This window comes from Bombus bifarius, unplaced genomic scaffold, assembly GCF_011952205.1.
Source record: "Bombus bifarius isolate JDL3187 unplaced genomic scaffold, Bbif_JDL3187 scf7180000007973, whole genome shotgun sequence".
Lineage (NCBI taxonomy): Eukaryota > Metazoa > Arthropoda > Insecta > Hymenoptera > Apidae > Bombus > Bombus bifarius.
The window spans coordinates 6,479,493-6,493,163 of NW_022884359.1; the positions used below are offsets into that span (position 1 = coordinate 6,479,493).

Sequence of the window (13,671 nt, forward strand, 5' to 3'; positions counted from 1 at the left end):
TATTATAGTCGTACCCGTTTATGGCAGGACAAACTTTCACACCAGTGCTTTTTAATTTTAATAAATTAAACAATGCAATAGTTCTCAATCCAAATTGATTGGTCAACGTATATATTAAAAAATTCGGTAATTATCATTGCAGAGAATCCTAGTATGAATTAATCGTTCATGAAACGAAGTTTTTATATCGGTGATCATTAATTTAAGTCGATTGAATAATACAATATAATAAGTTATAAAATTGGTAATTACTGTTTAAACCTGTAACTTCAGTTTACGGAGAGCTGCGAGGATTATCACTGCTAACATCGATGAACGAAAGAGATATAATATGATGTCACATGCTGTCAGCTTTTACTCACGAAATGACACAGTACTGGCACGTTAATGGCCCCTCGGCTTTTATAAAGTAGAAATTGCGGTACCATTATGGGGGCTCTCAACTTCAATTTATATAAAAATGTAATATCGTATTAGGAGATCGTCTAATTCATGAATATCACGTCGATAAATTACGACTTTCGATAGCTGAGAAATGAAAGAAAACACGTAAAGACGATATTTATGAGTTACACTCACGTATGAAAATATATTCTCAAAATCGAACTATGATAGTACTCGTGCGTGTTTAATTATACAATAGATTCTTAGCAAAAATTTATCTTATTTTCTTGTCACAGTAATATTCTGATACTTGTTCTGCGATTTAGCAATTCTTAGAAACAATTTGAACTGCGAGATAGATTTATTTTCTATAATTAATGCCACAAGAAATTAACACCGATATTTTTATACTGCTTCAAAGATGTGTCATGAAAAGGAGAGAAAACTAGTTTTGATAAAAGACAACTTGTAATATATCATAGAGAAATGGAGCAAAAGTTATCGTGAAATTGCACCACTATTATTATAAATCGTAGCAGATATTATTGGAAGATATAAAAGAGAGAAACCTCTTCTTTCTTCTAAATCTATGATACAATTAAATGTTATTATTAGGAAAAATTTATTTACATATTTTCCAGTATAAGTAGAACAAGCAACACGATATTTAAACAATTCTCTCTTATGGGGGGTGCTAGTCCTGCATTCGAATATTTAATATGAGTACATAATTATATACATACATTGTGTAAGTTTCGTATCAGATCATCGATCGTGGAAGCGTTAAGACCCGATTCGATCGTATTCGATTATGACAGCAGTGAGATGGAGGAAGAAAGGAAACCCGCGGAGAAAGTGACCACGCGACACCGCGTGTAGCTGCACGTTATTAAACGCGGGACGCAAATTACCGATATAATTACGCGCGTGTATCGCAGCGGACAATTTGTAATGCGGCGTATAATGCGATGATAAATCACCAGCGCGCGCGTGCACGTACTCATACATAAACATATTCACCTCGGAGCACCATGACATTCAACACTCAATTAACGTGCGAGAGAGCAAGCGCGGCGTCGCGTCGATGCTTAATTTAATGATATCGCCGCTACTACTGTTCATTATCAAAATTTATCGCCGACCAAGTTAACATGGTAACCTGGTGCGAACAGATCAGCCGGTCGTCGATCTTTGACTTGGATTAATCGATGTATTTTTGATCGTTGGAATTTAATTTTTAAATGGCTGGGTCTGATTATGAGTCCAAGAAATTTGATAACATACGTCAAAGCCTTGAAGATTTTCATACACTGGAGTAAATATCGAGATAATACCACGGTTTCTCCTGTGACGGCATGGTGGTCATTGGTGACCGGAGCGCTTGAACTTCTTACAATTGTAAAAATAGAATGGAAATTGACAGTTAGGGGATTTTGAATATAACCGATAAATAGAAGATACTTTGAAATAAAAAGTGCCCCATTCAACAATTAAACATTTTTATTAGAACGTCAATAAAAAAAAAATGAGAATAAATCTTGCATCTAATGGTGCACTGTGTTTGCATTCATATCTTTAAGGGGTAATCTACGAATATTACAAAAACACACCTTAGAAAATAATCGTAAAGGCTGATTTATAATCATATAATTGAAGTTAGGAGTGTGAACATACCTTACTATTATATATAGAATGAGCAAATACTGTTTACTAATATCTTCTACACGTTTCAACAATATATTCTGGTCGTTTTGCTTACGACGAAATAACGAATGCGAATGGTTTGTCGAAATAAACGAGGCCTTGTTATAATATGTCGCTATCAACTGTTACCAAGGCGTCACGGTGGTTATCCGTGATCACCAATAAGATGAACGGTCCATTGGGGAAGAATGTTGTCTTATATCATCAATTTATTATTATTTTGCCATTATATGCTTTGAATAACAAAAATACTCTCTTGGCGCCCTGAGCGAAACATGTGATTTCGGCGTGGCAGTCAAAGTGTTAAATAATAGAATAATAATGGAATTGATTGCATAATCGAAGAAGAGTGTAATTCTAGTGATACACGATTTATTTCTTAATTATTAGAAGCTACTGTTACATTGATATTAAACATCTCTTAATTTCCAACGACTCAGATCGGGAATTGTTCAAGTAATTACTTCAAGGAAAACTCTACACCTTTTTCTTTTGTATATCCGTGACTTAGAGATCGCTGTTAGGAAGAGAATAGAATTTAGTGAAAAAAATTGAAAATAAGGAAAGGTTCATATTATTGTGCCCTTGAGTATAAATTTTATTTTCGGTTACAAGGTCTAGAAACCAAAGAGTTATAAGTAGATTTCTATTGCTGTTTCTTGTAGCCTTTAGCTAAAGCTGCACACCAAGGTTAACTTTTGGTAATGTCTTTTGTTATAAATATATGAACGTGTCTATGTAACATTGAAAGAATGAGGATCTGGATCAGCATATACTATATCTGTACTTACACCTATACTTATTTCAATTTTTTTTTTCTATTACAAATTCATCCACTCGTTCCTCTATCAGTCAACCTCAACAAGGATCTTTCTTTTGTCGAATACATTCGTCGATTATTAACTTTCCATTTATTCAAATAATATCTCAAATAAATTTCTTTAAAATCTATAAATTCTTCACGCAGAAAAGCTCCAACTTCTTTTAAATTTCTAAAATACTAAAAGAGCAAGAGAATGGCATGTCTTCTAAATTTTCTGGAAATAGCTTGCAAACCGGCTCAAGTGTTTTACGTAAATTTTTCAAAAGTTACAAAAGTTTCTAAGTTTCACGCCACTGTCCTGTAAGTTCTCGTTTACTGGGAACGCGGCATAACGATAATGTGCGAGTATAGCCACCCACATACGTGCCAGCGATGTGTTTATTTTCCGGTGTCATTTACTCCACTCACGAAAGAGACACGGGTGGGGAGAAATGCGATTATATTCCGCTCGGCTAAGTGCAATTAGGTGAAATATACAAGCATGAAAAGGAAAAGCACGATGTCGCTTTTGTTATTCTTGAACACGCACGCCTCAAGATGTTCTACGCGTATAGTACAATGGTACGCCTTCTCGTGTATCTCTTCTTTGTCACTTATTTTCTGTCTGTCGTTTTGTAATTCGCGAATGTTATTCGATTCTCTGTCGATTGAAATTCGCGAAAGCTTGGAATCGCTTGTTAGATTTAAGATTAGCAACCGAAAAGACTAGAGAATTTGTTTCACGCATTTAATTCACGTAATGAATCAGTTTTGGACCTACTTTGTTGGATTATGATGCCTTTAGTTTAGATTGACAAGAATAAGCATAAAAATAAAATTTACGATCAGAAGAGTTAAAATTGCATATTGTATATTTTAATCGAATTAATTCCTCGACTGATAGCTTTTTTTTACTTATTTATTTATTTATTTTTCTCTGTGTAATACTTTTTTTAAAAGATTAGAAACTTTATTTTAATATTGTTTTTGGAAACATTTTAAGTTTCTAACTTAACGGGTGGAAATGTGTTTTCTGACGTTACTAAAAAGTTCTCTTTTATGCAAATTTAGTGGAGGAAGTCGCAGGATATTTGATTGCTATAAAAGAAGATCGAAACATTGATAAAAAGTTTCGTTAATTTATTACTGCATATGGATTATGTTTTTTGAGTGGTTCAAGATGAAACGCGCTATCAGAAATATGCTTGACAAAGGTTTGCAAGAATTTACGATGGTTGCATGAGTTAACAAATTGATTAAAAGATGACAGTGCAATTTATTCTGCTTTGTCACTCTATTGTAGTTGCAATCTCGAGAGTAATACTCACAGAAGCTAATCGATGTAATTAATTATTTCTACGCTTGTAGAATTTTGATCGTTAACAAGATCGTTATACAATGGCCTTCTAATTTTAACATTTAATAGGTTACGTTAATTAACTTGCGTTATCTATGAGGGACGTAATAAAGAAAATTATATTAATATGAAATAGTTAGAGAAAGGAATAATTTGGTACATTCAAAGAGACAAGCGTTTTCAACATAAATGATAAACTCACATAGCTAAACGAAAATTATGCGTTTCCTATGAATCATCGTGGTTTTAACTGAATTAACTGCAACTAATTCTATTAATACTTTTGAAATGTTGAAGGTGGTAACAGAATACATATTTAATTCCAATGTCAAATGTGTGTTAATCAAAATTGTGTTAATATGGAATTGATTGATTATTGGTCACTGATAGTGTTGATATAGAATTGATTGATTATTTGATTACTGATAGTGTTGATGTAGAATTCATTGTGAATATAGTGAATTCTATAATTGCACTTTTATGAAAGATGCAAAATGTAGTCTTTTAGTCTTTGTACTAATATCACGATTGATTTAAATAATTTTACTGAAAATGATCCCGATGATAACCAATCGTTCATAGTAGAAGCGTTTCTTCGATAAAATGTCAATTAACGACAACTAATATATCAGAATATTCAGCTGAATCATTTAAGGCAAAATAAGAAGAACTTGATGAAACTTTAAATCACTGAATCATTTCTTAAGCTACACCAAATACTATGAGCAACGATTTCTGTCATCCAAAAGATGGAAAATATCCTCGTGTATTACCAACTGGTATCCATGAGTTCCGGTGATGCGTTTAGAAGAGAAATATCAGAGAAATCGGGTCGTGCTTACCCTTACATTTGAACTTGTCGTCCCGCATCGAATCGATCTTCCGCTTCTGCGCCCTCTTCGGCGACTCGCACTTGGCTCCCGACGTCTCGATGGGGTGCGCGTGAAGATACGCGTTCAGCCATCGTAGATTGCAGTCGCAGATGAACGGGTTTCTTGCCAAATGCCTGCGGAAAAGCGAGAGGAATTTCTTGGAAATCATTTTCTACTTTGATCAATCTCTTTTTATTCAACCCTTTCCAACAGGTTTGGGATTTCATTTAGGATCATTACTTCACTTTACCATTTCATAATTTTATTATTATTCTATATGCCTGATGAGATCAATTTACGCCATTTGGAATTATTTAAAGAGATATTTTACTTGAACAATTTTAAAACCTTTTCACATTTTTCTGAGATGAAAGACATAACTATATGGAAAGAAATATTTTTCCTTATTTTAGAGAAAGAATTTAAATGGTAAAAGATCTAGCTCAGAGTCCAGTGTTATCGATTCATAAAATTTACCAACTTCGTTACTTTTAAAGACACGACGATAGAATCTGTAATACGTACGAAGGAATAAGAAATCTATTTATGTATTTTATGCAAAAGAAGATCTTATTATAAATATTCAGAGATTATTCTTGCATCCAATCATCATATTATCGCATCTCAACTTACTTTTTTCTATAACTCAAGTATCATTTGACGCCTGGCGAAATTACGATTATAAATCAATAAAAAATCAAAACAATGCAAAATTAAAGTTTCTTCCCTATATGCCAATAATTTTCAAAACTATTCAAATTTCTATCACGATGTCTGACATTTTTCGAATATTACGATTACTCGTTGATATCCATCGTTGCTATTCTCTAATAGTTTCAAACGAATAATATCGTGATAATACAATTAATTCAAACAGAATCTAACAATTTGCCCATATTTTCATGAAACAGCGAAAACGCTGAAAGAGTGTCAATCAGCGAACAACCGAGGCCAGAATATTCTGTTGAGCCCGTGGTACACAGCGAAACGAACGTGTACGGTGACACGAGTTTGCAATTCGATCCTGCACAACGCGTTGGAAAGGGCTCGAAGCGTTAAAGCCGCGGTAATTTGTATAAATTAACGGTTCAATGGCGGGATACAAACAGCGTTTCAATGCTTCGTAGATTGGCGAAAGTTCCATTGGCCAGGGATCTGATGTTGTTATCGTAGAGCGACAACAGAGTCAGGCTGGTCAGATCTCGGAACAGATCGGTTCGTATGCAGGATATCTCGTTCGCGTTCAGCAGCCTGAAAAGTTTGTATTGTCTCGTCAATTTACTATCGTTTTTTACAATATCGTTTACAATTTACAATATCGTTGCGATGCATCCATTTTCTCGTGCAATAATTAAGCAATATGTGTGTAGGAATTTATTTTACAATCAATTCAAATTAACTGTTAAAAGCTATCAAGTGGACGAAAGTTCACTGCAGCATATCTATTTTTAAATGAAAAACCGATTAAATAAATAAGTAATAAAGAAATTTTGTCTATGATAGCATTTAACGTTTGAACAACTTTTATCAATGCTGAACATTTAATGAAACTATATATAGCATTAATTATATCGTTTCAGACGATTACTGATACTACTTCTGATACTACTACTTCTGTATGAAGTACATACATATTCCCAGTAAATAGTTTGTACGTTCTATATAAATTTTCAGATCTGTTTGAAGTTTTACCAATATAATATAATACAATTACTAAAATAATCACAATGCTAATGAAATTTCAAAATAATTTCCCCATTCAATTTTACTTCTTCAAATTAATCAAGTTTATCGATGATATATTAAACGCGTATACGAAATAAAATGTAAACGATTTCTATGTCGACTTACAGTAACTGCAAATTGGTCAAGCCTTGGAACAACCCACCAGGTAATTCGGTGATCTTATTTCCATACAGCACACTGTAATCAAGCGAAAAGCTTCAGTCAGAAAAATATTCTAATTTCGAATTGGCTGTAAATTTTGCTATTATACATTATACGTACAGTGACTCCAACGATTTCAAGCCGTGGAACGCGTCGGCCGCCACCTTTTTAATTTGATTGTTGCTGAGGTCGCTGTTGACGAGCGATGAAAAAAATGGTAAAGATTAAAACATCGTCAGGCGAAATGAAATCGCGTTCGGAACACAACATGAAGAAAAACATAAATTGGATTAATCGCGAACGTCACTCACATTCTGCGCAGTTTTCTGTACGGGGAGAAAGCCTTCGGCGGGATTTCCGTGATACGGTTCTGCTCCAAACGTCTGCGAATGATTGACAACATAGAGAATAAGTTAACAAACTCTCAAGCTAACGACCGCTTGATTTTTCCCCGTAGAAATTGCCTCGGGAATGGAATACGGAGAAATTTTCGTGGATATCAAATTAATTGGTTTTTATTAACGACCGTGACAATTTCTAACGTGTTGAGAATGAATGTGCACGAGTTTTCCAATTGTAATGCAACTGATTTGTTTTTGCACTTGCTATTTATTTATTCTTATTATTTGTAACTTTGTTTATTCTTGTAAGTTCAGATTTGATTTCATTCATTTTATTGTTGTGCCAGCAACAGGCAGTTTATTCGTGGAATTATTCGTTCTTAATTTTTAGATAAAATTGAGAAAAATTTTAACCAAATTTTACTACATTTACTTGTTATTTTATTTATCCTAAGATATTTACGTTACATTGGTTAAATACGAATTCATTTAGTTACTATCGTTAAATTTGAAATTCGATTGTCTTTGTTCGTCAAATTCGATGTTTAGGAGACAATTGGCAATTCTATACGGAGGTTGTGACAAAATAGTGTGTACGAACAGTTCTGTGGTATCCTCCGGCAGATGGGTGGGTACTTTCGTTAAAGAATTCTCTCTGCAGTCGACGATACCATCAGCGCATCTGCAAGGATGCGGGCACTGCGGTTCCGCGCTGCACTCTGATCCTGTACGTTCAACCAGCCCGGAACACTTGAATTCGTGCTCCTGTTTCGCGGACAGACACATGAAAGATTTCAGTACGATAAAGACACTGCTTTAAAAATTCGCCAAATTATACCAGAAAATATTTTGGTTAAGACGAAACGTAGTAAATATAATTTAATACTAAAATTACCAATTTTTTGCGACTATGTAGAGAAAACTTTTCAGGAGAGACATTTTGTGTTAGTAATTGTTAAAAATTTGTAAGTTCTTTTAGCAAATTATTATGATATTACCTTTTATTCTTAATTATTACAATACTGACTGTAAAAGGAATATGAATATAAATCGTTTAACAAGAGATGGTAGAAAATTTAAAAACTGCTTCTACAAGCTACATTATGATGAAGATGAAGAATAAAAGATTTAGTTTGGAGACTGTCTATCAGTTGTGGATATTTAAACATTGATTAAAATATTCCAAAGGGTTGATAATCTCTTCTACATGAATGAACATAGGTGGACTAAGTAAATGCACAGTGATCGTTTGTCATATTTTAATTGTAATATTCTATGTACAGTAAATCTAGAAGCACAAACACATTACATATTGGTAGTTTTAGTATTAAATCTCTAAAGATAAATTTTTATTTAAAAAAGTCAGTAGTAAACGTCGATATTTTGAATACCGACAGTGTTATAAAGATAAAGTAAATTTCTTTTAAAAATTGATCTCATACGAATAGAAGAAGAAGAGTACAGATCCTTACTGACCGGAAGTATTGATTAATGGAAAACTAGACGAAGTAGAAATACCATCATGGACAGGCGTATATGAAAGAATTGTACAACGTTTAAAACGAAGTATTGATTATTTCAGTTCTAAATGTTGCTTTATTCCAATCCATTGGTTATGTTTTCCGCGGAATTGAAAACGCGTAAGAATATTTGGCATCGATCAAACCTGTAAATCGGCGATATTTCGATCCTTCAAATGAATTGGAGAGCTGCATCGCGTGTGTTGTCCAAGTCTCGGATAGGTTTTTAAATGTCGAGAGAGCCAAGCTAAGTGACAATCGCAAGATAATGGGTTATCCACCAGCTTTAATGTTCGCAAATGTGAAAAGCCACTGAGCATTTCTTTGCCTAATGTCGTTAACTTATTGTTGTTCAACATTCTGCAACAGAACAACAGTATATAAAAATTATTTATTTAATCGTCGATCGACAAATTATAATTGCATTGTATTTATCTGCTTACAATACTTCCAAATCCTTTAGCTCTCGTATCGATGCCTCGTCAATGCAGGTTAACACATTGTTGTCGAGATACCTGATAACAAAATTTGTTTATCTTGATATAAATTAATGACAAATTCTTTGTATTTCAATGCTCCTACGTTTATTTTTATACGATATAAGAAAAAATTGTTTTATTCATAAAAATTCGATTCTCTTTATGGGACTAGTGTCTGACTAATGCGACTGATACTACTGCATAGAGCACGCATCTTTGATCGCTTCTACTAGTTTGCGTTTGACTTTACTCAGAGTTTCAATTACGGTACTTCGATGATATTGTCCACAGGAATTGTTAAGATTGCACTTACAAATACTTTAGGGATGAAATCCCTCTGAGTGTCTTTGGTCCAATCGTAGCAATCTGATTGTGGCTAAGGTCTCTGCAACAGGACACCATTAATTATTACGGAAAAAATGATCGTTATTAGATGTTACAATAATACTAAAAATTAAAATTTAGTTCGGTAGAACAATTTTTTTTAAAACAGAAATATTTGTACCATGGCGTACATTAAAAGGGAATATTTTTATTACACAATTCAATATTGACTTGAATCATAAAGAAGTGCTGTTCTTTTATATCAACCTTACTACTTTCCTTAAAAAGTTACAAAATAACTTAATTTAAAACATGTTTCCCATTATTAAATACAATTTTTTTCCAATCTTATTTGACAGTCTGTTAATCCTTGAACAGGAACACTGTGAAGAACATTAACAAAAACAAAACCATCTTAATCGCCTGATGATTATGAGTAAATCAATATTACTCGTTTTTCTCTTTAAGAAAACTAATTATCGACTCGGTTAGTTTCTTTTTTTTCTGAGAAACTCGGCAAATTTTCGATAAAAATACAATGAAAAATTCAACAAACGTCGTTTACGGAAACGATTACGTTGCTACGATTAATTATTTATTTAAATGCAATGTTTATAAAGGAGCTCGTCATCGATCATGAAAAGCAAGAAAGTTGAACTCTAATACTTGGTGCATTGACCTTTTACTAAGTTTTCTGTCTTAGAATTAAAGTCTGATTTCCAATGGTGGAACAACACCGGTGTATGTTCTACTTCGCTACAGTTGGTATCAAGTTCGCTCTACATGTGATCAATAATTTAAGAAGTTGTCGAGTGTCAACTATGTACTACAGTTCCATGGATGACCCTCCTCCCCATGGAAATTCTTCGGAGACAGTCCACAACTCACGTGTGACCGCGTGCACGTGCGCCAGTCACGTGGGTGGCTATAGCCTTCTTTAAGGTTTCACAGGGTCGTTACACGAGTAACGAGTCACCATTTCCGCGGCTTCACGTGACACGTCTCTCTCTCTCTATGGAATAGCAATGTCTCTTCAAAGAAAGCGTTACGTTGTCACTTGTAGAAAATATTTACGTTAGTTACGAAAACGTTAGATACAGTTTCAGATTAATAATTAAGAATAACAGTAAAATGAATTATCTATACCAGTATCGACAGAGATTGACATTAAAACAGTTTAAATGTGATTTAATAATATATGATTTAATTTAATGTAGAACGTCTGACTTGCGACGCTACAGTTCTTCACAATTTTATAATCTTTTAAAATACGAAATAGATTACTTTTTCCGTAATAGATCGTGAAAATTATTTTAACAAAGGGACATGATATTATGGTAATAAAAAAGCGTAGCCTCTTCTATAAAATTAATTAACTTGATATTGAATCAAATCGTTGATCATAGAAATACGAAGGAACAATTCATTTCCTCTATACTAATTAATCTTTATAGAAGCCTTTCATTGATACCTCCAATCCTTTATGAGATATTCGATGAGATATTGGATGACTATAAAGCATATTAAGTTACCTACCATCAAAAACTCACAAATAACATCGTTTGCAAAACTATTAATATACCGATACGATAAATTTAAATCAAGAAGCTTGTTAATGAAATAATTCTCGATGGTATACATAAAATAACCATTAACATCTCTCATCCTATATCTTAACGTAATCAACATGCATGTTAAATTTAATTTCAATTACCAACGCTATCGTTAACTTATACCATATCCACATATTTGCTATTGATAATCGATATAGTACGACATATTTTTGATATTCACCACGGGATAAGGTTGCGAAATTAACCGGAAAATGTTTTCTTAACAGAATGCGCTTCATCATATTTATCGTCATAATTTCCTCGGTACGCGAACACCATGAATAATGCATGGCAACGCAACGTTTTTCGAGTGCAACGCGCGCTTAACGGTAGAGTCAATCACGATAATGGATCCCTCGCTAAACCGTAGGGTTCATTTAAATAGATTGCGTTACGTCTCGCGTTCCTCCGCAAAGATCCATCCGTTCGAACCTTTTCTCGATGCACGAGTTTAACCAGACGTTCGCGATGATAGGTTAGAGGTCTCGGCGCTTGGTTCACCGTTGACCATCCATTGGCTACGAGACTCGCAGTCTGTAATTATGTCCGCTATCCGAGGCTACGGACAAAGCATCTCGACAAGACGAATACGAGGTAACAAAAATAAGAGATAAAGGCTCGAAAGGGAAGCTCGGTGGAGTCAAGGAAATCCGGAATAAGTAAGGGAAATCTGTATTGAATAATATATCGTATCTATTTCTATAATTAATTTGAAAATTTCCTCTTGCCTAATAATTTATAAGTTGTAAGTTATACACTTTTTTCTTGTAATTTTATAATTTTACAATTTTATTACGATTTCACGTAAATTTTAAGTACGCTGAATTAACATGGTATTGTATCCATGTAGAAATATACACTGGTTCACCAAACTACTGGAACACTTATACATGTTTTTTATGAATACATTGTGTGTGTTACATAAAACGTTTCGAAAGTTCATTGACACTGTAACAAGACTATCACGATTATGTGGGTAGAGTTTGAAACGAGTTTAGAGAGATGTATAGAAATTGCAAGATGTTTGAAACAAGTATATATTTCATAGATATCAGAAGCGTATTTAAGTCGATTGATTGTCAGTTATATTGGTAAAGCACAAATATTCGATAGAACCATATTTAACATCTACTGAAATCTAGAAATGCTTTGTAATGTGTAACACGTAGAATATGGATATACAAGTTTTCTATGGTAAATATTCAAATACTTTCGTCAGTAAGTGTACACACACATGAAAATGTATACATAATCATCCATATACATACCATGTAATTTTTACTATTTAGAACTAAACTAATGTATAATTAATTCTCAGACTAAATAAGGGAAAAAATGTTGAACAAATTGAATTGCAATATTTATTTTCCACGTACTCGAAACGCTTTGATAAAGCAAGAACCAGCAAATTTAGACTGTTGCTTACCAGAGCCAATCCTGGAAGCAATTACCGAATTTCGGCCACGCAGACGTGCCGGGAGCAAAAGGAGAAGGCCAGGCTTTTAGTGGTGCCGGTTTCATTTGGGACTGGTGTTGTAGCTTGATCATGATAAGTTCCTAATTTGAACAAGCAATTTGGTACGACCATGAGTGGAATGCTTCTATTCCGTTGACGGTGCGATTCGAAGAAGGGTTACAAGGGATAATTAAATTTACTTCCTACTCTTTTCCTTTTCCTTGATGAAAAGCAGTGTCCACGTGTCGATGTAGCACTTTTGTCCCCCGTAAATTCCCTAGAATTTCAATAATTTCGAACGCGTTGCCTGAGATCAGTGCCGGTAGATTAAACTCCCACCGCGCTCCCAGCCAATCCAGAAAGCAATTACTGAATTTCGACGTAGCCGCTCCTTCGGTGGAACTAACAAAAGGACCTTCTGGACCTCTCTCATCTCTCTCTCTCTCTGTCTCTCTATCTTTCTTCCTCTCTCCACCTCTTCCTCTGTCTCTCTGTCTCTCTAGTCAGTGCTCGATTCCAAATGTTGCTGGTACTGTGCTTTGTGTTACCGCGATAAGAGTTGGGTGAAACGGAACCTGATTGGTGACCGCTTTTGAGATCATAAGGGAATAGTTTGTCTTCCGTAAAACAGTATTCGTAGCTTGTAACTATAATTTAGGTATAGTGTTAATTACACGTTAAAAAATGTAATATTTTTGGAAAATTGAAAACGTAGTGGTATTATCTTGCTCGAGAAATTGTCTGTCTTTGCAATAGATAAAATAAATCGTCGTTGATAAAATACATTTCTTTGTACTTGCTCCAGACCAATAACTCATAAAAAAAACTACATAAATGCTGCATGTAGCGGATCTTGAAAATTAATTCTTACTAAATCTTGAATGAAGAAATTGTATTTCAGGCTTTTAATTCATTTTTGCACAAGCAATTAT

At 33.9% G+C, this 13,671-nt stretch overlaps 1 protein-coding gene across 3 annotated transcripts in view; it reads right to left on the reverse strand.

Moving 5' to 3' along the window:
• The window catches only part of LOC117216001 (protein slit), a 630,281-nt gene that overhangs the window by 17,574 nt on the left and 599,036 nt on the right, over positions 1 to 13,671 (reverse strand). For 2 of the 3 annotated variants that reach the window (XM_033462555.1, XM_033462558.1), the window contains 9 exons: positions 9,660 to 9,731; positions 9,311 to 9,382; positions 9,014 to 9,227; positions 7,949 to 8,112; positions 7,318 to 7,389; positions 7,127 to 7,198; positions 6,971 to 7,042; positions 6,227 to 6,370; positions 5,090 to 5,253 (listed from right to left, as the gene is read on the reverse strand). In XM_033462555.1, coding sequence (XP_033318446.1) covers positions 5,090 to 5,253; positions 6,227 to 6,370; positions 6,971 to 7,042; positions 7,127 to 7,198; positions 7,318 to 7,389; positions 7,949 to 8,112; positions 9,014 to 9,227; positions 9,311 to 9,382; positions 9,660 to 9,731 — 1,046 coding nt within the window. The remainder of the gene's footprint in view (positions 1 to 5,089; positions 5,254 to 6,226; positions 6,371 to 6,970; positions 7,043 to 7,126; positions 7,199 to 7,317; positions 7,390 to 7,948; positions 8,113 to 9,013; positions 9,228 to 9,310; positions 9,383 to 9,659; positions 9,732 to 13,671) is intronic. The other variant, XM_033462553.1, reaches the window with a different exon arrangement.